At 37.3% G+C, this 25816-nt stretch overlaps 1 protein-coding gene across 2 annotated transcripts in view; it reads right to left on the bottom strand.

The window, feature by feature from the left end:
* The window catches only part of ROCK1 (Rho associated coiled-coil containing protein kinase 1), a 183590-nt gene that overhangs the window by 139573 nt on the left and 18201 nt on the right, over positions 1-25816 (bottom strand). For both annotated transcript variants that reach the window (XM_010586825.3, XM_023543947.2), the window contains exon 2: positions 492-573. In XM_010586825.3, coding sequence (XP_010585127.2) covers positions 492-573 — 82 coding nt within the window. The remainder of the gene's footprint in view (positions 1-491; positions 574-25816) is intronic.

The raw sequence follows: 25816 nt of genomic DNA, 5'->3' as shown, positions 1-25816 counted from the left end.
GTATCTAATATAAAAATCCAAAAAAAAAGTTTGCCGAAAAGTATACCTGTAACACTTAAATATCCATCAGCTTTCATGGAAAAAAATCCTCAAATTTCAGCGGTAGGAGGGCTTTTTATAGGCAATCTATTCGTACTTTTTGATACTAAAATACAATAGGTAACACATTTATAAAAGAAAAAGAGCATAGATATGACCTTATTGAAATTCATTGTGCATGTATGTGCATTCATACATACATATATACACACACACATATATAAAACATCCTAATTTTAGCCATTTGATTTCAAAATATTTTAATGATTTCCCTAATGGGCACACAAACTGGCTAATGAAGTTTCTTTCCTATTTCCTGCTAATTTTATGTAGGAATTGTTTATAAAATAATCAAAAAGTAGACAGAAAGAAAGAAAGAAGTGCTTGAATTATCTAAGTCAAGATTTAGTTATATGCAGTCTGTCATGAACTGCCACAAAAATTTTACTTACATCTGCTTAAAAAGTTGTCAATATTTTTGTTTTTTCTTAATGCAGGAAAATCCAAATCATATACCAAAGCATCCAATCCATCCTAAACAAATAAACAAACAAACAGTTAGTTTTTGGGTCACACTACTAACGTTTTCATTTTTTATGAGTCAAGCATAAAACATATGCTTTAACATTTAGCTTCCCCTCCCTAATACATCTTATGTTCATTTAACACTTCTAGAAGAGAAAATCTGTTTTATTTCATACATAGATTTTTTACCTCTGAACTGTGCCAGGCAGAGGAGCAGCACAGTTACTACAGATTGGCTGCCCTTTTCCCCTCAGAAGGGCGTGGAATCTTACTTTTCATTTCTCTTTACCACTGCCCTTCTCTTCATTTCACAGACACCCATCGAAAAGAAATAATCTACATTTGTGACTACAAATATTTTACAAGGTAGTAGCTAAATAAGAGTTAATAAAACATTAAGTTTAGTACAAAATAAACTCTGGAGAATCGCAAATAGAAGTTATACCCGTTTTTAATTATTAAAAACTTATCAGGTCATCATGAGGGTTCTCTCCCTCTCTTTTTGAAGAACCTTTTAGGGCAATCAGTAGTAAGGGGGAAATATAGGGTTTTGCTTTTAAGGGGATATGTAAGTATTCCTAGGCAGGAGCTGGGCAATGTAAAGGTGTACTAATCTGTTAAAGTGAGAAGGAACCCACTAAGGTGGTATCCTGTCATGTGGGAGGAGCAAGAGGAACATTCAGGTAATTCCAAGTAATATTCCTTCTTTTTTTTTTTTTTCAAGTTCAGGAAATTTAGTTTGTTCCTGCCCAGCCCAAGAATAAAAAGAGAAGCAGCAACAGAAGACACACCTACTGCAGACCCCGTACAATCATGTTCATAAAAGACTGAAGGAGAATTAAAGCCAAAGGATAAACGGACTTTAGATATTGTGTTACATCATGGGGTGAATCATTCAGCTATTTCAGAACACTTGAAACATTCCCCTAGGAAACTGAAATGCAAAGTCAAATTTAAATGAGCAAGTAAAATATATCACTAGATGAGGTGGAATATGACCATGGAGAAGACTGCTAATAATGTCAATATTGTTGGCTCCTTGAAGAGATCAGCCCATCATATATGGACTGTCAAAATTCAGAGGTTTGTATAGATTTGAAGAAAAAAGCTCCTCCACTAAACAAGTTCATTTATCTTTGAGATAAATTTCTTAAAGAGTCTTATAAGCCATTTGTTAACTCTTTTCAGAGTTAAGAATTAAGAACCATCACATGAGAACTTGATTTCTAAGATCACTTGATACCTGGCCTACTCTAAATTGAAAAGCAAACCAATAAATATCTGAATTCACTATTTCCCAGGAAAGGTAAATTGAATACAGATTAAAAAAAAAAAAAATCATTACTAGATTTTAAGCTCTTTAAGGCAAAAACCAGTTAACAGTTTGTTATCACTCCCCTTGGAAACTCTGGTGGCACAGCGGTTAAGTGCTACGACTGCTAACCAAAAGGTCGGCAGTTCAAATCCAACAGGTGCTCCTTGAAAACTTTATGGGGCAGTTCTACTCTGTCCTATAGGGTCAGTATGAGTCGCAATCAACTCAAAGGCAACGGGTTTGGTTTTTTGCTTTTTGTAGAATGACCTGGACAAGTGGGCATAACATGTACATTAAACCAATAATTTTCATGCTTAAAAGCAAAAACCAAAAAAACCCGTTGCTGTCGAGTTGATTCCGATTCATAGCGACCCTATAGGACAGAGTAGAACTGCCCCATAGAGTTTCCAAGGAGCACCTGGAGGATTTAAACTGCTGACCTTTTGGTTAGCAGCCATACTTCTTAATGACTAAGCCACCAGGGTTTCCCTGAAAAGCAAAGGCATTACATTATTCAAGATTAAAGACTAAGTTTCAGTGTATCATGTCACTACAAAAAATTATACAGATGACAGGGCAATGTAAGTACTACTAGCAACACAAGAAAAAAATTTTAAGCAGAATTTTGATACCTCAAAGTTGTCTGGGAGATACAAGCAAGTATAAGGCAGAATCTCAATACACTATTATACTTTAGAATAACTATTACTTTGAGAGCTCCTAGTAACTATCAACTTCCAAAAGACACTTTACAATTTTAAAAAGTTCAGAACATCTGAATTTATAATAGCTTAAAATTTTACCTAACATCAAATAAAACATAAAAAAGTGAGAGAAATATATATTGAAGTTTACTCACATGCCCTATTTGCTAAGTATACTGAAAACGAATGCCTTCAACCTTACTCTAAATTAAGTTTGTGGAAAATAACCACTAAATATTAGAAAATAATTTTTTTAATTCTCTTATTTAACTAGCTCATCTTATAGTCAAGGCAAATAATGATCAGAAAGGTTAACTAACTTGTCCAATGCCACACAGCTAGCTAGTGGCTATGTCTGAATCAAAATACGAACTCCTAGTTTAGCTGTTGTAGACATAACATGATCATCAACAACAAAAATCCTGAAACTCCTATGAATGAAATTAGGATTAAAGAATAAACATGTATATTAGACTCAAGAGGTACTATCTAAAAACTAACAGAAAAGCACAAGTCATTTCTCCAATTATAACTAGAAAGTACACTGGCTAGGACGAAGACTCAATCTTAGCACTCTGACTCAAAATTCCCTCAACTATTTATTAAAACTAACAGTTCTTCCTGTATTAGAGCTAATTTTTTACTTCAGTCTTCTCAGTTAGATTTCAAGCTCCTTAAGATAAACATCATGTTTACTCATAGCATGGTAGATACTGTTGGCCTTCCTGCCCGAACAATCATTCCCCAATCTGTCTTCCTAATTTAACCCTGATTCTGTTCAGGACAGCCACCCTCCTCCAAGAGACTTAAGTGATTCCAAGGAGGCAGGGACCTTTCCCAGTCTCAGGAGGTAGGTCCTGATTTATCTGATCTAAGCCAAACATGGAGGCCCATTCCTCTTGCCAATGATTAGCTTCACTATGAAAAACTAAACCAAACTTGTTGCCATCCAGTCAGCTCTGACTCATGGCAACAATAATCTGGCAAATGAGACACGAGGGAAAATCTAATGAAGGGCTTCTGGGAAAAGTTTCTTCTCTTCTGAAAAAGATATACATAAGATACAGTCACTCCTTTCATAAGAAATCATCATGTCTGTATGTGACACCTCAAACAACAGCAGCCATCTTACAGCCTCAAAAGAAGTTGGCAGAAGACAAAGCCAAACTACAAAGAAATTGGCAGAGCCTAAAGATGGAAGAAACATGGGCCCTTGATGGTATTTGTTAAAACACTGAACTCACCTACCCTGGAGCCACACCCATACCTTCTTATTTGAGGTAATACACTTTAGATTTTCCTTATGGTACATAAGCCATTTTGCATTGGATTTGTTATTTCTTGTAACTAAAAGCATCCTAACTGATACATATAGTAACAGCTCAATAAATGCTGCACTGAAATAGTACTAGTCAGTGCACAAGCTACAGGTAGGGTTTGTGTGCATTAAAAAGGCCAGAAAAACGTGCATTCAATAGTGATACTGGGGCAAGGTGGGGCTGACAAAAAGTACCACTATTTGTATAACTGAATAGTACTATGAAAAAAAAAATTCTGAGTCATGCTTAATAATATAATAACTTCCAGATGAGTCAAAATAATTCAACCATGAAAAAATACAGCAAAAGCATGCTAAAGAAAAAAAAAATGTTTACATGCTATTGTTGGGAGAAAAAGTCACATAACTTTTCTGAGCCTTAGTGTTCTCCATTGTCAAATGGAGATAATGACTACCTACAACTCATAACAGGTTTATGAGGATTAAATGAGAGTACAGTATGTGAAGTTGTAAGCCTTTAGTTGTTCCCCTTCCCTTTATTTCTGTAGCTGACATTTGAAAGCTCTATAAGTTAGCCTCTTTACTGACAGAAATGACCTAGAAAGAAAACAGACATTTTAGTCATCTTAGCCAAACAATCTTGAGAGTGAATTTCAGACCACAACATTAATCCCCTCCCCAATGCAGGAATCCCATCTGCAATAAATTTTGACATATGGGCAACTGACTTTTGCTCGACCACAGTATTCTGTCAGGTATTTATTAAAGAAAAACTAGTTGCCTCCACTAACTGCATATGGTCACTAGATGTTTGGGCCTATCACCATACGCTCTCTTAAAATTAATTTTACAGTACTACTATGTGAGATGGTTGATTACTTTCTAGTATCATCCAAAATAAAATGGGCAAGAAGGTATTCTTGCATAATCTAAAGCATATATCACTGAGCTAGGGGAGTCAATACACCGGAGCAGGAGAGAGGGGTACAGACTTTCACTTTAATATAAGTGGAAAAGCCACAAAATGCAAGGAATATCATCTATATCCGACCACATGTTGGGGCAAGGAACCCTGACTCTGAATAATCTCAATGCTCTGATATTCTGTAAAATAATGAAAAATAAGTCTTCCCCCACTTCCTAAGGTCTAGATTCTAGAAGGACTTAGGGCCTTAACAGAAATTAACACTCCTCCAAGTGTAAAAATAATTTATAAAAAAATGACAGACAAAGCAAAGTACTACTGCTCCTTCACTTAGTTCCCTCTACACTCAAAACATGCCCACCGTAGAGCTTTAAGGTCACTACCAATCTTAAATAGAATGTTTCATCTGACTAGTAGGAGGAGAAACCAGTTTATAGTAAGTAGAAAAATTTACAGAAAATGGGGAAATGAAAAATGGCCAAAGAAATGAAAAAGATTAGAAATATGTATAATTTAGAATCTAAACTTGATGGAATACTTTTAGGTAGAAGAGACATTTTTATAGAAGATAAATAACTGAGTGAGGTTCCAAACATTGTAGAGGAGAACAGGATTCAAGATCCCAAGTTAAGACATTAACTTTGTCATACAGGAGAAAAATACTTCTATATAAACAGTATCCTGTTCGAAAAGCATGGAGTCCTATTCAAAGCTAGGATACTTAATAGTCACAAGACTGTCAGTTACTTAACCCTTCACAGCTTCAATATTCTCATCTGTAAAATAAAGATACCACATAGTGCTGTTATAAGAAACAATCATGTATCCTAATAAACATGTATCCTAACAAGTAATAAAAGCATATTCATGGATAATTCCAAAGAAGGTCCCCCCCACCATCCTCGCTATGGCTTGAAAGGTTTATAGGTATGGGTGAACACAAGCTAGGCTTTCTGCTGGCATGGATAACTGAAGAAGTTCTGATGGTTCAGATTTTGTTATGGAGGAGGCTGTTGTTTTTCAAATCATTTCTTTAAGTGTTTGATTTGTTTCTCTGTGGAAAAAGAAACAGACCTCATGCATTCTTTAGCTAGTATTAAGTATAAAAAAGGGAGTCTCCAGGTGGTGAAAACGATTAAGCACTCAACAACTAGCTGAAAGTTTGGCAGTTTGAACCCCATGCAGAGATGCCTTGGAAGACAGGCCTGGCGATCTGCCTTCAAAAGGTCACAGCCTTGAAAACCCTATGGATTAGTTCTACTCTGCACACATGAGGTCACCATGAAATAGAACTGACTGGACAGCAAATAATAATAACAGATTGAAAAAGAAGACCTGAATTTGAAATACCAGTGAACCAGTAGTGAATTTACCATTTGTTCCCTGCCTCTAGTATTACCCGGCCTGAAAGCAATGCAGCCCTAAACTTGGAAGTGGACACAAAGGTACGAACAGAGAGCTCCAAGAGAAGTCCTCTGCCGACTTGAGGAGTTTAAAAGGGAGTTGGAGAATGTCCTCATTTTTCCCCCCTCTTCCTTTTCTCTGCTACCTTGTGTCCAAGCCCCTCCAAGGAATCTCTTGGCAAGAACAGCAGTGAGGACAACAAAAGCCCACAGGGGCCAAAACCCTTAGGTAAAACCCTTCCTCTCTGATTGGAGGAGCTGTAGTCCAGAGATGCTGAGGGGAACGTGAATTGCTTTTATCTCTTTTTGCCCTCTCACCACTTGGCATAGTCGTAGGAAGTACACAGCAGAGCAGGCTAACACACCACACATTTCTCATGAAAGTACTGAAAAGGGGGAGCACCAGGCATCCAGAGAGATCATAGAAAGGGAGGAACTTGGGCAAGCAACCCCACACACTGGTTTATGAGTTCCTGAGCTCACCACCAAGCTGTGTACACTTGGATCTGACCCTAAACTGCATACACAGACCTTGGTAATGGAAATATAAGATAGAATACCATCCAGGTACTACGCTGGCCTCTCTGTGACACAAACATGGGACAGATTGGAAATGCAAAGTCCTTGAAAACTAAATTGATATTGGAATCCAAACTCAAAGAAACCTGAAAAAAAATTGCAACCTGAACCCAAATGAGTCAACTGCCAGCTAAAACAAAAATATCAACATTTTCCATAGAATTTAAGCAAGACCCAGAGTTTCATACCATAATACTCAAAATGCCCTGAAGAAGCTGAGCAAACAGCAAATAGAACATATCCAAAGAAATCCAAGCTAGGAAAAGAACTTTCAAACCAGAATTCTATATCCAGCAAAAAAAGAATAAATAAATAAATAAAGATATTCTCAGATAAGGGAAAACTAAGATTTGTTGCCAGCGGATATACCCTAAAATAATGGCTAAGGAAAATTCTCTAAATAAAAAAAGAAAAAGAATGAACTTTGGGATATCAGGAAAGAAGAAGAGAAAGGAATGAGTAAAAATATGGAAAAATACAATATACTTTCCTTCTATTGAGAGCTGAATTATAATACTGTCTGATTGGTTCTCAATGTATGTAAGGAAATATTAAAGATAAATATATTATAAATGAAAAGGATAAAGGTACACAAGGTAAGGTTTCCACACTTTAATATATATAAGTGGTAAAATATACCAACAGAATATGGTAAGTTATACATGCCTAATTTGGTACCTATAGCAACCAATAAAAAAGGCTATCCAAAGACATACACACAAAAACACTACAGCTAAATCAAGATGAAATTGTAAAAAATGTTCGAGCAACCCACAGAAAGGCAGAAAAAAGAGAAATGCAAGAGACACAGATAATAGAGAGGTCAAACAAAAAAAAAACAAAAAAAAATAGCAGAGTTATTCCATAAGAGAGCAACAATTACATTAAATGTAAACAGTGTAAAGCAACAATTAAAAACAGATTGGCAGACTGGATAAATAAAACATGACCAACCTCCATACTGTCAACAAGAAACTTGCTTCTATAGTAAATTGAATGTAAAAGGATAGAAAATTATATCATGTAAATAATAATCAAAAGAAAGCCGGAATGGCTATATTATCATCAGAAAGAAAATTATCAAGGACACAGTGAGAAATTACATAAGAATATAAGGGTCAATCCACCAAGAAGACATAGCAATCTTAAACATGTGCGCTCTAAACAAGAGAGCTACAAAATACATGAAGCAAAAACTAAGAGCAAAATGCCAAAGAAAGAAATAAGAAAAGACTTAAACAAATGGAGACATTCATGGCGTTCATCGATTGGAAGACCCAACGTAGTAAAGACTTCAATTCTCCTAAAGTTGATAGGTAATGCAATTTGTACCAAATATCAATTTCTATCAAATATATTTAATGCAATCTGTAACAAAATCCTGGTAAGATTTTTTATTTTTTGTAAATACAGGCAAGATTATTCTAAAAGTTACATGGTGAGGCAAAGGAACAAGAATAGCTAAAAACAATTTCGAAAAAGTAGAATAATGTGAGGGGAATTGTTCTACTCAATTTTAAGACTTATTACATAACTACAGTAATGAACACAATGTCGTATTGGTAGAGGGATAGATATATAAATCAGTGGAACAGAATACAGAACTAAGAAATAGACCCACACAAGTACAGCCAGCTGATTTATGACAGAGTTACAAAAGCAATTCGACGGAGGAAGGACAGTCTTCACTAAATGGTGCTAGACAAAAAGGACATCATAGAAAAATACTGACGCTCAATGTAAACTTCACACCTTATACAAAAATTAACTCAAAATGGATATGTTTAAATGTAAAACATATAACTATTAAATTTCAATAATAACATACAGTAAAAACACGAAGATCACAAATAAAAGAAAAAAAATTGAAAAATGGAATTTATCATAATTAACAACTTTTTCTCTGTGAAAGATCCAGCTAAGAGGATGAAAAGACAAGCCAAACAGTGGAAGAAAATACAAATATATGGGTTCGCAAACCACCTTTCTGACAAAGGACTTGCATCTGGACTATTTTAAAAACTTTCAAAATTCAAAGATTAAAAATAAAAATCCATTTAGAAAAATAGGCAAAAGGCCTAAACAGGCATTTCATCAAAGAGGTTATACTGAAGGCAAATAAGCTCATAAAAAGATGTTCAATATCATTAGCAGTAAAACCTGATCCACTGCCATCGAATTGATTCCAACTCATAGCGACCCTGTAGGGCAGGGTAGAACTGTCCAATTGAGTTTCCAAGGCTGTAAATCTTTATGGAAGCAGACTGCCACATCTTACTCCTACACAGCGGCTGGTGGGTTCGGACGGCCACCAATCTTTTGTTTAGCAGCCGAGCACTTAACTGCTGCACCACCAAGGCTCCTGCATTAGCCATTAAAGAAATGCAAAATAAAACCACAATGAGATATCACTATACACTCATTAAAATAGCTACTAATAAAAAAGTGAAAATACCAAATACTACTAAGGATAGGGAGAAACTGGATTCCTCACATATATTGCAGAGGCCATAAAATGACATGGCCACTTGGGATAACAGTTACACAGCAACTACCCATACAACCTAGCGTTTGCACTCCTAGGCATTTATCCCAGAGAAATAGAAACATTGTCCATGTAAAACCTGTACACTAATCTTCACAGAACCTTTATTTGTAATAGCCCCAAAATGGAAACAAAATGACTTCCAACAGGTGTATTGCCTAACAAGCTGTGGGACCATCCATACAATGGAATAATACACAGCAAAAAAAAGAAATGAACTACTGATACACACAACAATTTGGCTGGATCTCAGGGGCATTATGGTGAACGCAAAATCACATATTATATGATTTCATTTAAATACTATCCATGAAATGAAAAAAATTAGAGAGGCAGGGCCAAGTTGGCAGAATACAGCAGAACTAAATGAAATAGAAAAACGAAAAACAATTGAAAGAATTAACATGACCAAAAGTTGGTTCTTTGAAAAAATTAACAAAATTGATAAACCACTGGCCATACTGACAAAAAGAAAAACTGGAGAGGAAGCACATAACCTGAATAAGAAATGAGATTGGAGATATTACAACAAACACAACTGAAATTAAAAGAATCATATCAGATTACTATGAAAAATTGTACTCTAACAAATTTGAAAACCTAGAAGAAATGGATGAATTCCTAGAAACACACTACCTACCTAAACTAACACAAACAGAGGTAGGACAACTAAATAGACCCATAACAAAAGAAGAAATTGAAAAGGTAATCAAAAAACTCCCAACTAAAAAAAGCCCTGGCCCAGGCGGCTTCACTACAGAGTTCTACCAAACTTTCAGAGAAGAGTTAACATCACTACTACTAAAAGTATTTCAGAGCACAGAAAAGGATGGAATACTCCCAAACTCATTCTATGAAGCCAGCATATCCCTGATGTCAAAACCAGGGCAAGACTCCACAAGAAAATTACAGACTTATATCCCTCATGAACTTAGATGCAAAAATCCTTAACAAAATTTGAGCCAACACAATTCAACAACACATCAAAAAAATAATACACCATGACCAAGTGGGATTCTTACCAGGTATGCAGGGATGGTTTGACATTAGAAAAACAATTAATGTAATCCACCACATAAATAAAACAAAAGACAAGAATCACATGATTTTATCAATTGATACAGAAAAGGCATTTGACAAAGTTCAACACTCATTCTTGATAAAAACTCTCAGCAAAATAGGACTAGAAGGACAACTCCTCAACATAATAAAGGGCATTTATACAACGCCAACAGCCAACATCACCCTAAATGGAGAGAGCATTCCCCTTGAGATCGGCAACCAGACAAGGATGCCCTTTATCATTACTCTTGTTTAACATTGTGCTGGAGGTCCCAGCCAGAGCAATTAGGCTAGAGAAAGAAATAAAAGGCTCCAGATTGGCAAGGAAGAAGTAAAAGTATCTCTATTTGCAGATGACATGATCTTACACACAGAAAACCCTAAGGAATCCTCAAGAAAACTACTGAAAGTAACAGAAGAGTTCAGCAGAGCATCAGGATACAAGATAAACATACAAAACTCAGTTGGATTCCTCTACACCAACAAAAAGAACATCAAAGAGAAAATCACCAAATCAATAACATTTACAGTAGCCCCCAAGAAGATAAAATACTTACCAGAGATGTAAAAGACTTAAACTACAAAACACTTCTGCAAGAAACCAAAAGTGGAAAAACATACCTTGCTCATGGATAGGAAGACATAACATTATAAAAATGGCTATTCTACCAAAAGTGATCTATACATTTAACGCAATTCCGATCCAAATTCCAATGACATTTTTTAATGAGATGGAGAAACAAATCACCAAATTCATGTGGAAGGGAAAGAGGCCCCAGGTAAGTAAAGCATTACTGAAAAAGAAGAACAAAGTGGGAGGCCTTACTCTACCTGATTATAGAACCTATTATACTGCCACAGTAGTCAAAACAGCCTGGTCCTGGTATAACAACAGACACATAGACCAATGGAACAGAATTGAGAATCCAAACATAAATTCATCCACATATGCGCAGTTGATGCAAAGGCCCCAAAACAGTTAAATGGGGAAAAGACAGTCTTTTTGACAAATGGTGCTGACATAACTGGACATCCATTTGTGAAAAAATGAAACAAGACCCATACCTCACTCCATGCACAAAAACTAACTCAAAATGGATCAAAGACCTAAATATAAAATCTAAAATGATAAAGATCACAGAAGAAAAAATAGGGACGTTAGGAGCCCTAACACATGGCATAAACAGTATATAAAATATTACTAACAATGCAGAAGAAAAACTAGGTAACTGGGAGGTCTCAAAAATCAAACACCTATGCTTATCCAAAGACTTCACCAAAAGAGTAAAAAGATTACCTACAGGCTAGGAAAAAGTTTTTAGCTATGACGTTTCCAATCAGCACCTGATCTCTAAAACCTACATGATACTGCAAAAACTCAACTACAAAAAGACAAATAACCCAATTAAAAAATGGGCAAAAGACATGAACAGTCACTTCACTAAAGATGACATTCAGGTAGCTAACGGATATATGAAGAAACGCTCACAATCATTAGCCATTAGAGAAATGCAAATCAAAACTATAATGAGATTCCATCTCATTCCAACAAGGCTGGCATTAATGCAAAACACACAAAAGAATAAATGTTGGAGAGGTTGTGGAGAGACTGAACACTTATACACTGCTGGCGGGAATGTAAAATGGTACAGCCACTTTGGAAATCAATTTGGCAGTTCCTTAAAAAGTTAGAAATAGAACTACCATAGGATCCTGCAATCCCACTCCTTGGAATATATATCCTAGAGAAATAAGACCCTTTACAAGAACAGACATATGCACACCCATGTTCACTGCAGCACTGTTTACAATAGCAAAAAGATGGAAGCAACCAAGGTGTCCATCAACAGATGAATGGATAAATAAATTATGGTATATTCACACTACGGAATACTACGCATCGATAAAGAACAGCAATGAATCTGTGAAACATTTCATAACATGGAGGAATCTGAAAGGCACTGTGCTGAGTGAAATTAGTTGCAAAAGGACAAATATTGTATAAGACCACTATTACAAAAACTCGAGAAACAGTTTAAACAGAGAAGAAAATATTCTTTGATGGTTATGAGAGGGGGAAGGAGGGAGGGTGGGAGAGGGGTATTCACTAATTACAAAGTAGATAAGAACTACTTTAGTTGAAGGGAATGATAACACATAATACAGGTGAGGTCAGCACAACTGGACTAAACTAAAAGCAAAGAAGTTTCCTGAATAAACTGAATGCTTTGAAGGCCAGCGCAGCAGAGGTCGGGGTTTGGGGACCATGGTTTTAGGGGACATCTAAGTCAATTGGCGTAATAAAATCTATTAAGAAAACATTCTACGTCCCACTTTGGAGAGTGGCATCTGGGTCTTAAACGCTAGCAAGCGGCCATCTGAGGTGCATCAATTGGTCTCAACCCACCTGGAGCAAGGGAGAATGAAGAATACCAAGGACACAAGGTAATTACGAGCCCAAGAGACAGAAGGGGCCACATAAGCCAGAGACTACATCAGCCTGAGACCAGAAGAACTAGGTGGTGCCTGACTACAACCGATGACTGCCCTGACAGGGAACACAACAGAGAACCCCTGAGGGAGCAGGTGAGCAGTGGGATGCAGACCCCAAATTCTCATAAAAAGACCAGATTTAGTGGTCTGACTGAGACTAGAAGGACCCCAGTGGTCATGGTCCCCAGGCCTTCTGTTGGCCCAGGACAGGAACCATTCCTAAAGCCAACTCTTCAGACAGGGATTGGACTGGACAATGGGATGGAGAGGGATGCTGGTGATGAGTGAGCTTCTTGGATTAGGTGGACACTTGAGACTATGTTGGCATCTCCAGTCTGGAGGGGAGATGAGAAAGTAGAGGGGGTTAGAAGCTGGCGGAATGGACACAAAAAGAGAGAGTGGAGGGAGGGAGTGGGCTATTTCACTAGGGGGAGAGCAGTTGGGAGTATGTAGCAAGGTATATATGTTTTTGTGTGAGAGACTGAGTTGATTTGTAAACCTTCACTTAAAGAACAATAAAAATTTAAAAAAAAGAAAAAGAAAGACTAGACTTGCTGTTGGCCTGACAGAGACTGGAGGAACCCTGAGAGTATGGCCCCCGACATCCTTTCAGCTCAGTACTGCAGTCACTCCTGAGGTTCACCCTTCAGCCAAAGATTAGACAGGCCTACAAAACAAACGAGACTAAAGGGGCACAACAACCCAGGGGCAAGGACTAGATGGCAGGAGGGGACAGGAAAGCTGGTAATAGGGAATCCAAGGTCGAGAAGGGAGAGGGTTGACATGTCATGGGGTTTTTAACAAATGTCATAAAATAGTATGTGTACTGTTTAATGAGAAACTAGTCTGTTCTGTAAATCTTCATGTAAAGTACAATAAAAAAAAATTAGAGATGGAGAACAGGTTAGTGACTGCCAAGGGTTAAAGAAGTGAGGGTTAGGGATCGGTGAGAATGTCTACATAGTGGTAGCACAGGGAGATCTTTACGGTGAGGGAATAGTTCTGCATTTTTAGGAATTTATAATGCAAATATTAGGAATATTTGCAACTTCCTATGAGTCCATAATTATTTCAAAACAAAAAGTTAAAAAGACAAACAACAGAAACCAATGCCAAAATAACACAGATGTTAGAATTATCTGGCAAAGATTTTAATGCAGCTGTTACTAAAATGCTTGAAAAAAAATATGAGCTAACACTCTTGCAGTAAATGGAAAGACAGTCTAGGCAATTAATATAAGAACCACATGGAAATTTTAGAACAAAAAAAAAAGAACAATAACCAAAGAAAAACTCACTTGATTAGCTCAATAACAGCATTCAGGTGACAAAGCAGTCAGTATTCCTGAAGACACATCAACAGAAATTATCCATTTTTAACAGAGGAAAAAAAGGTTGAAAAAACAAAATGAACAGAAACTCAAAGACCTGTGGTATGGTACCAAAGAGGGGGAACATGTGTGTCATTAGAGTCATAGAAGGAGAGGGAAAAGCATATTAAAACAAAACCAAATCCCCTGTTGTTGAGTCGATTTCGACTCATAGTGAACAACGTATGGTATAGGAATAACATTTGAAAAAATAAAAGGTTGAAAACTTCCCCTATTTCGTGAAAGACATAATCTACTGATTTAAGAAGCTCAGCAAACTCTAACAAGATAAGCTCAAAGAAATATAGTCACAGACACATCATAGTCAACCTGCTGAAAACTAAAGACAAAGAAAATATTTAGAGGGCAACCAGAGAAAACAACACATTACTTATAGTGGAAGAATGATATGGATAACTTACTGTGGGTTTCTCATCAAAAACCATGGAGGCCCCATAATTGATAAAAACTCTCAATAAAATAGGAATAGAAGGGAAATTCCTCAACATAATAAAGGGGCATCTATACAAAATCAACAGCCAGAATCATTATCAATAGAGAGTGCTTGAAAATATTCCCCCTGAGAACAAAAACAGGAAAAGGATGCCCTTTATCAGCACTCCTATTTAACATTGTTCTTGAAGTGCTAGCTAGAGCAATAAGGCAAGAAAAAGAAATAAAGGACATCCAAATTTGTAAGGAAGAAGTAAAACTATACCTATTTGCAGATGATATGATACTATACAGAGAACCCTAAAGATTCCACAAGAAAACTACTGGAACTAACAGATTCAGCAGAATAGCAGAATACAAGATAAACACACAAAAATCAGTTGAATTCCTATATACCAATAAAGAGTATGACAAAAAGGAAATCAGGAAAACAACATCACTTATAATAGCCCCTAAGAAAACAAAATATTTAGGAATAAATCTAACTAGGGAGGTAAAAGACCTATAACAAAAAAAAACTAAAAAACACTACTGCAAGAAACCAAAAGAGAACTACATAAATGGAAAAACATACCGTGCTCATGGACACGTATACTCAACACTGTGAAAATGTCAATTCTACCCAAAGCTATCTACAAACACAATGCAATCCCCATCCAAATACCAACAGCATTCTTTAATGAGGTGGAAGACCTAATCACTAACTTTATATGGAAAGGAAAGAGGCCCCAGATAAGTAAAGCATTACTGAAGAAGAATAAAGTAGGAGGACTCACACTACCTGACCTCAGAACCTACTACACAGCTACTGTCAAAACAGGCTGGTACTGATACAACGACAGACATATTGACCAACAGAATCGAGAACCCAGATTAAATCAATCCATCTACAGTCACCTGATCTTTTTACAAAGGCCCAAAGTCCATTAAATAGGAAAAAGACAATCTTTTAAAAAAATGGGGCTGGCAAAATTAGATGTCCATCTGCAAATAAATGAAACAGGACCCATACCTCACACCATACACAAAAACTAACTCAAAATGGATCAGAGACCTAAATATAAAACCAAAAACTATAAAGATTATGGAAGAAAAAATAGGGTCAACACTAGGGGCCCTAATACATGGCATAAATAAAATACAAACCATAATTAATGATACACAAACACCAGAAGATAAGCTTGATAACTGGGATCTTCTAAACATTAAACACTTATGCTTATCAAAAGACTTCACCAGAAGAGTAAAAAGAGAACCTACAGACTGGAGAAAAAAATGTTTGGCTGTGTGACATATCCAGCAAAGGTCTAATTTCTAAAATCTACAGGAAAATCCAACACCTTTACAACAAAAAGACAAATAATAATCCAATTAAGAAATAGGCAAAGGATATGAACAGAAACTTCACCAAAGAAGACGCTGAGGTGGTTAAAAGACACATGAGGAAATGCTTGCAATCACTAATCACTAGAGAAATGCATATCAAGACTACAGTGAGATACCATCTCACCCCAACATTATTGGCACTGATCAAAAAAACAGAAAATAACAAATGTTGGAGAGGTTGTGGGGAGACTGGAACACTTATGCACTGCTGGTGGGAATGCGAAATGGTACAACCATTTTGGAAAATGATATGGCACTTCCTTAGAATGCTAGAAATAGAAACACCATACGATACAGTCCAGCAGTCCCACTCGCAGAAACACATCCTAGAGAAGAGCTGCCACACAAATAAACATACGCACACCCATGTCCACTGCAGCATTATTTAAAATAGCAAAAAGATGGAAACAACGTAAGTGCCTATCAACAGAAGAATGGACAAACTATGGTACATACACACAATGGAATACTATACAACACTGAAGAACAATGATGAATCTGTGAAATACCTCACAACATGGATGAATCTGGAGGGCATTATGCTGAGTGAAATAAGTCAATCACAAAAGGACAAATAATGTATGAGACCTCTACTATAAAAATTCATGGGAACATTTACACACATAAAGAAACAATCTTGGACGGTTACAAGGGAGGGGAAGGGTGGGGAGGGAGAAACACTAACTAGATAGTAGATAAGTTGTAACTTTGGGTGAGACAGTACACAACACTGGGGAAGTCAGCTCAACTTGACCAAGGCAAAGTCACAGAAGCTTCATAGACACACCCAAACTCCCTGAGGGACCGAGTTAGTGGGCTGAGGGCCCGAGTTAGTGGGCTGAGGGCCAGGGGCCATGGTCTCAGGGGACATCCAGCTCATTTGGCATAACACAGTTTATAAAGAAAATGCTCTACATCCTACTTTGGCGAGTAGCGTCTGGGGTCTTAAAAGCTTCTAAGTGGCCATCTAAGATACTCTAGTGGTCCCAACATATCGGGAGCAAGGGAGAATGAAGAAAATCAAAGACACAAGGGAAAGATTAGTCCAAAGGACTAATGGAACACAACTTCTACAGCCTCCAGCAGAATCAGTCCAGCACAGCTAGATGGTGCCCAGCTACCATCACCCACTGCTCTGACAGGGATCGCAATAGAGGGTTCCGGACAGAGCTGGAGAAAAGTATAGAACAAAATCCAAACTCACAAAAAACAGCCATACTTACTGGCCTGACAGAGACTGAGGAAACTCCCAGAGTATGGCCCCTGGACACCCTTTTAACTTAGTACTTAAGTCACTCCTGAGGTTTACCCTTCAGCCAAAGATTAGACAGGCCTATAAAACAAACAATAATACATGTAGTTCAACCATATATATGAGACTAAGCAGGTGCATCAGCCTAGGGGCAAGGATGAGAAGGCAGGAAGGGACAAGAAAGTTGGACGAATGGAAATGAGGAATTTAAGGTCGAGAAGGAGAGTGCTGACAAGTCACGGGATTGGCAACCAATGTCACAAAACAATACGTGTATTAATTGTTTAATGAGAAGCTAATTTGCTCTGTAAACCTTCACCTAAAGCACAATTAAAAAAAAACCATGGAGGTTAGAGAGAAGTACAATATTTTTAAAGTATCAAAAGGGAAAAACTGTCAACCCAGAATTCTAGATCCAGCGAAAATATCTTTCAGGAAAAAAGATGAAATGAAGACATTCTAGGGTGAAGGAGAACTATGCGAATCCACAGCCAGCAGACCTGATGTAAAAGAACTGTTAATTTCTATAGACAGGAAATGACAGAAGAGAACTAGGAAGATGAGGCAAAAAGAGCAACAGAAATGATAAATACCTGTTCATCTCCTATTAAGTTACTTAAAATATGTTCAACAGGTGAAAGCAAAAATTATAACATTTTCTGATGGGGTTTTCAATATCTAGATGCAATACGTAAGACAACTACAACTTAAAAGGGAAGGGTAGAGGGATCTATATATGGTGGTAAGATTTCTACATTCCAAATGAAGTGGTAATATTGATTTTAAATAGACTGTGAAAAGTATCTACATTGAAATCCCTAGAGCAGTCACTAAAAAATAAATAAATAACAAAAATAGTAAAAAACATGTTAACTTAAAATGGAATACTAAAAAATGTACAAAGAACCCACAAGGCAGAAAAGGCATAACAGAGGAATAAAAACAAAGGGAAGAAGTGGAAAACAAAATAATAATAAAACGGGAAATTTAAATCCCAATGTATCAATAACAACATTAAAAGGCAATGACTGCCAGGATGGATTAAAAAAAAATTTTTTTAAAACATTACATATTAACACAAATAACATATTTTTTGTGAAAATTAACTCTTCTGGTTTTTTAATTGGTTAAGGAGAACAGCATTATTTTATGTTTTTACAAAGCCCTTTCATGTCTGGCTTAGTAGAAGACAGGTTGACTCTCATACCTATTTCTACATTCAATCTGTTGCATTGTCTTGGTTCAACCATGAAAATCTGACTTCATATAGATATGCAGTTGGAAAAGGGAAGAAATTTATCAGCTTTTTCAGATAATTGTAGAAATTCTTTGCTACTACACCAAACTTGACAAGCGGTTGTTTCTTAAAGATCAGCTGCAATGTGGAATCTGAAACCCTATCAATCAACTTTTTTGTACATTAAATTCCATTGGTCCGTCCTGCATTCTGAATGGATGATTTTATAACATCATGCATTGGTCATTTAGAACTACTGGCTCACTCAATTACACAGCTCTTCCAAATGATGACACATTTTATCATACAATATCAAAAAATCGCATTTGTTAATGTCATCATAACCTTATCAGAAAAGTGTTTTAAGCATTAGGAAGCTATTAAGCTCATGGTGGCAAATACAAGTATTCCAAAATTCTAATTTTCACCTAAAAGCTCTAATTTTATCACTGGACATGGACACAAATATTGGCAGTTGTTTTCCAACCATCATACCTCAAATTGCAGTCAGCACAGGTCATTCCCAAATGACACATACATACAAAAAAACCCATACACAGACATGTCTTTCATATTCAAAGGACATACAACTGACAGTAACAAAAAAAAGGTTCAGCTGTTACAGGACCCTGTTCCGTTATAACCCCTTCAGCAAATACATTTTCTTCATTTTTTCAAAACTCAGGTTATTGAAGTAAAATCCACCCTGTGGTTTATATGTCTATTGATGCTGACAAAGACATACAGTCGTGTAACCACCACCACCACAATCAAGAACACTTCCATCACCCCAGAAAGTTTACTTGTGCGTCTTTCTGGTCAATTCCCTCGCCCATCCCCAGTGCCTAATAAATGTTCAGCTCTGTTATAGGACAGTAAACCCTTCACCAAACACAGGAGTATTATTTTTTTAACATCTTCCAAAAGTCATCCTATATCTTAAAAAAAAAAAAACTTACTTCATACCAATTGGGTAAAATGTTACTACTGTCTATTGTTTAATGATATGCATGACGTATCATTAATCATTACCACTGAAACTATTATTCTACTTCAGATGATCACATTTCATAGCTTAGATTCCCTATCAACATTCACTCCAGACATTTCAAATCAGCAAAGGTGTATTTCAGCAGGGAGCTATTTGAACCTTACAATACACTACAGATTCAAACAGCTGGTTCACACCCCTCATCCGGGTCAGTTACAGAGCATTACTTCTGAGACAAAATATTGCAGGACTTACCTTTCCCTTCAAACCCAGTCAATAAATACTTGTTAAGATCTTGCCCTACTATTCATATCTCGCCTTCCACATTCCATTCTTTACCAATCCCCATACTTTTAAGTTAATTTACATAGTTTTCATTTAGTGCATTCTGTGTACGATCACTCCCCTAAGCACTATGGCAACCCATATCCATGTGGCATGTTATCTACGCCTTTGTAGTATAGTGGAAAGAGCACTGGACTAAGCAAGGATCAGAAAGCCTGCCTCTCACTAGCTATATGTCTTCAGGGAATTCATTTACCTTTACTAAGGTTTAATTTCTTCATTTATAAATTGGGAATAATAATATCTGTCTCACCCAGCCCACCAGACTGTTGTTATAAAGATTAAATAATGTAAGAAATGTACGAAGTCTTATAAAAATGAATATTACTAGCTTTGGTCTCCTCACCCAAAATTCAGAGATATCGGGTGCGGGAGGGGGGACACCTGGTTGCTGTGAGTTAGAATTAACTTGATGGCAACAGGTTTTTTGGTTTTCTTACAGTTTTAAAATATATAATCCTCCTAGAACAGATACAGAATCCATGGGTGGTACAAAAGGTTACTGCACTTGGCTGCTAATCAAAAGGTTGGTGGTTCAAGTCCACCCAGAGGTGCCTTGGAAGAAAGGCCTGGTGATTTACTTCCAAAACATCAGCCATTGAAAACCCGATGATGCACAGTTCTACTCTGACACACATGGAGTGCCCATGTGTCACAGCCAACTCAAGGGGCAAAAGGTAGATTTAAGAACAGATACAGTTCATCAACTAGTAAAAAATGTCTGCCTTGAGCATCATGCTCTTTTAAGAACTATCCATATGGGATCAAACTAGCAACAGCAGCTTGAAAGATTGGATAGGAACCTAAGGGGACAGTAAGTTTATGTTAAGGGGGGAGAAACAACTCAGAGAAGGAGGGTAAGAAGAATGTAATCAATGCCACTAAGTCATACACATAGAAAATGTTGATCCGGTGCTATGTTTTGCTGTACATAATCTCCACAACAACAAAAAAGAATAGATACAGTTTAGATTTAAACAAATTACCAACTACACCTTATCTCCTACCATTATGTCCCAGTCTTTCTTTGCTTCTGTCACAGAAACAAATAAAGATATTTTCTACTGATTCAATAACAAATAAAAGAAAAAAACAAACCCAGTGCCGTCGAGTCGATTCCGACTCATAGCAACCCTATAGGACAGGGTAGAATTGCCCCATAGAGTTTCCAAGGAGCGCCTGGTAGATTCGAAATATTTATTGAAAATTTATAATGTACCATTACAGGCACTGCTCCAAGAACTGTTGATACATTACTGAGTAAGACAATCAGATATTTGCTCCTACGGAGCTTACACGTAGAGCATCAGTACTTCAAAATGCAATAGCTCAGAAGCCTAATAGCGTTTTAAGTAATCAAAATTTGCTCTCATTTTGGAATAGCCTGTTCATGTTAATCTCCCTCTAAGTTACTAAAGAAAACACAGGTCCTTTCCTTTTGGCAGGTAAAGTAATACAGTGATGGGAGTTACAATGCAGGTAATTACTTCATTTGGATTTTGTATCAAATTTGATTTCCTCTCCCCCCCCCAAAATCAGATCAATCAAACAAAACTGAATTGTTTCAGCAACTGTCAAAAAATGTTCATCCTCTTTCATATAACCTGGCTTTTTAAACCATATTTTTAAAAAAGGTAAAATAATTTCTTAAATGGGAGGCAAGCCTTTTTCCATTCAATCCTACTTCAATTTATTTCCCCACAGCAGCTTCTCGGAAGAGGTATATGCAGGAGGCATAACGTTGATCTACTTAGCAACTATTCAATCCTTTCCAAACCTGGCTTTGCAATCACCTGAGCCTTGTCAAGAATACAAATTCCAGCATTCCACCTCCCAGCTCCAATTTTCACATAGGTAGGCTGTAGCGAGGCACAAGAATCTCTATTGAGTTCTGATGAGATTGACCCACGAACAAGCATTTGGAAATTCTTCACTATGTCACCCAAAGACATGTATCATCAAGGCAAAGTAGCATTAGGCATTTTTCCCTTAAAGAACAAATGCTATCCCAGACAATGATCTTAAGTTGTCAGTCTTTTGAGTTGGCAATACTTATCCTGACATCAAATAATTGAACAATTTAGTAAAAAAGTCACTTCCAAAAAGGATGAAGATGAATAAACTATCGTCACTTGAGTTTTTCTTGATGCCTGGCTACCACAGCTGCTACTGCCACCAACTGCTCTGACAGGGATCACAACAGAGGGTCCTGGACACAACGGGAAAAAATGTAGAACAGAATTCAAAATCACACACAAAAAAAAGAGAGAGAGACCAAACTTACTGGTCTGACAGAGACTGGAGGAGCCCCTGAGACCATGGCCCCCTGAGAGCCTGCTAACTCAGAAATGAAGTCACTCCTGAAGTCCATCAATCAGCCGAAGATTAGACAGGCGATAAAACAAACAATAACACACGTGAGGAACGTGCTTCTTTCTTAGTTCAATCAGGTATAGGAGACCAAATGGGCAACACCTGCCCAAAAGCAAAGATGAGAAGATAGGAAAGCTGGATGAATGAACATGAAGAACCAAAGAGAAGGGAAAAAGGGTTGGGGGGGGAACCTGTTGCCATCAAGTCAATTCTGACTCAGAGCGGCCTTACAGGACAGAGTAGAACTGCCCTATAGAGCTTCCAAGGCTATAAATCTTTACAGAAGCAGACTGTCACATCTTTCTCCCGAGAACAGCTGGTGGGTGCTAACCATTTTCCTTTTGGTTATCAGATGGGCACTTTAACCACTGTGCCACCAGGGCTCCTTAGCTGTACTTTAGGTAGTGGATATTTGTTGTTTGAGACTGCCTAGCAGTTCTTTCTCTTGGTAACTAAACTCCAATTTTCATCCTTTTCTCATGCAACCGTCATATATCTTGGGATTGGCAGGCACACCCTCAGTTCTGGGAATGGAGCACAGGATGCAGTCATTAGCATAAATTCTTCTGACTACCATGACTGGGTTAGATATGGGCACGTGATCTGAGCTGGTCAGATAAAACAGAAACAACTATCTGAAGGTTAGAAGACAAGACTTTTCTTTCCACTGTACCTAAATAAGTAGTCTTGGAAGCTACTGGCCATCATCTTGCAACCATAAAGTGTTGCCTACCTGAGAAGGGAGACAATACTAAAGAAAAATAGTTGAAAAATCTGCTCCCAGTCGTATCATCTGAGCCCTCAATAAAGAAATTCCTGAAGCCAGAATCTACCTCTGAACTATTCAGAGACAGTAAGCACTCTTTATTATTAATATCGTTTAATTTCAGTTGCGTTTTCAGTCCTCTACAATCAAAAGATTCCTAATTAAAACAGACAAGAAGGAAAAGAAATCTTTATAGGCCCTTTGCCCTCAATTCATTTAGTTCAGTGTCTACTCTGGAACTACTACAGAGAAAGGGAGGCACAAGGACTTAAATGAATGCTGCAATTATAAAACAAGCCCATTGTTTTCATTTACATTATAATTTAGGTATAATTCATTTAATTATTATGAATACTTAGTCTAAAATGAGCTGAGAAAAGCTATGAGTTCAATAAGTAACTTCCTTCTCCTCTCCCACTTGAAAACACTGAAGCTTTGGGGGCTAGGAACAGAAAGGAGAGGTTGTGCCAAAAGGCCAGTTAGCAACCTGGAGCTCCTGCAGGCAAAACGGCTTTGGGGCCAGGCCAGATGAGCTACAGGGTATGTTGATGAAATGGACCAAGAGAGAGCCCTGAGGGGACCCAGGGTTAGTCAGTGCCTACACTCACTTTCTCTCCAAGCCCAAGAAACCAAAAATTATATGCAGTAAACCGGGGGTAGGGTGCTGGTCTGGAGATCCGAGACTCCACAAATCATCTTTTGAAGGCTCTCGCTGCCTTAGTTTGAAGGCCTTAACCCAGAGTCCTGAGATAATAAAAAAAGGAAGGGTCCTTTGTTAAGATTATAAAATAAAAGAAGAAGGCAGAAAAACCATATGAAACAGCAGAATAATAATATTCACAATACAAAAATAAGACCAACGAACATTTAATCAATGCTTGATACACAGCAGGCAGGTCACAAAATGGCACTCCAAGGGCCATTTCACACAGACAGATACAGTTTGTTTGGCCCACCTAGTGATTTTTAAACATCTGAATTAGCTGCCAATATTTAAAAACAGAAATGTTTAATCTACAAATGTGCATTTCTAGCTTCTCTTTTAAGGGAAATGAAAGATCTGTTAACACTGGACCTTGCATTCTTACTCGGTAACTATCAGTTGGAACTTTGCAACTAGGAGGTGGCTGCCCCCTTTCACAGGGCACATGCTCTATATTTTCCCACAGCCCTCACCCTCCTTATTTTATCTCCAAAACTGAGGTCAGGTATCATTTATTGTCAGCTTCCATTACTGTTTTTGTCAGGTTTCAAATCCAGCTGTATAGATTATCTCATTTAATCCTCACTGCCACCCTAAAAAGTAACTTGTTATTATCTCCATTTTACAGATTGAGGAAACTGCTTAAGACAGGTGAAGCCCACCAGCTGGCCGTTCCATGGGAAAAAGATATGGCAGTCGACTTCTGTAAAGATTTACAACCATGGAAACCCTATGCAGCAGTTCTACTCAGTCCTATAGGGCCACTGTAAGTCGGAACTGACTCAACAGCAATGGGTTTGGTTTGGGTTATGGCCTTGTCTACCCTGTCCCACTGCTCTCATTCTCCTGAGAACTGCTTCCCCCATTCTCATAGTTCTCATGTCACCCCACCCTCTGAAACAAAACTGATTAGTCCAGGGGTGGACACCTAACCCACGGTAAACCAATGATTGTTTTCCTTCAGAGCTCTGGACTTGAGACTCAAAGATTTAAAGTCAATGGCTGGTACTGTCTCATTAGGGGGAGAGCAACTAGGAGTACACAGCAAGGTGTATATAAGTTTTTGTATGACTTGATTTGTAAACTTTCACTTACAGCACAATTTAAAAAAAAAGTCAATGGGTGAAGATGAAGATGTTAGATATAGAACTCCAGTACTTTGGACAGCCCTTTTTATGTAACTAAAACAAATCTACCATCAGAGAAAATGAAGCCAACACAAAGAAAAAATAAGAGAATAAAGAGAGAGCGCCATTTGTATTTGAGGCCCAAGTTCCAAGTTGTTATTGATGCTCAACTGAATCCTTACCCTTTAAGAGATCAGATCTCCCCAAATCCATAAATTCTTTTTGCCTAAGAAAATTCAAGCTGGACCTCATCACTTGCAACTGAAAAGAGTCCTAATAAATTCAGGAGGAAAAAAAAAAAAACAGGTGAATGGGAGTAGGGTAACCATTCACAACAACCAGCAAGTATTAACTGAACACTAATACACAGAATTATGCTAAATTCCCAAGTAATTCTCATTAGAGAAACAGTCATATGGGACAGTGTATGATTAAATTCTAAACTACATAAAACATTATAAATACTGTAAGAGTACAAAAAAGAAAATAACAATGTAACACAGTTGTGATTTATGTTAGACTATAAAAAAAAAACTAGTGAGAAGAACGTAAGAAAAAAACTTAATATAGAGAAAGGTAGGACTTGGAGCTACAAAACCAAAAGAGCAGGCAACATGCTGAAGAAAGTGAGAAAATCTACCTAGAGTATAGTCTGGGGATTGGTGGGAATTAAGACGAAGTGCATAGTTAGACTGAGACCATATGGCAAAAAGCAATGAAGTTAAGAAAAAGAAAGCTATAGCATGGGATATATTACCAACTGTTAGGTTCACCCATTAATCCAAGAATGTTGTTGTTGTTAGGTGCCATTGATTTGGTTTGGACTCATAGCAATCCTATGCACAACAGAATGAAACACTGCCCGGTCCTGAGCCATCCTCGCAAATCATTGCTATGCTCGAGCTCATTGTTGCAGCCACTGTGTCAATCCACCTCGTTGAGGG

The sequence above is a fragment of the Loxodonta africana genome, chromosome 11 (genome assembly GCF_030014295.1).
Source record: "Loxodonta africana isolate mLoxAfr1 chromosome 11, mLoxAfr1.hap2, whole genome shotgun sequence".
Classification (NCBI taxonomy): Eukaryota; Metazoa; Chordata; class Mammalia; order Proboscidea; family Elephantidae; genus Loxodonta; species Loxodonta africana.
This window is presented reverse-complemented; position numbering and strand designations above follow the sequence as displayed.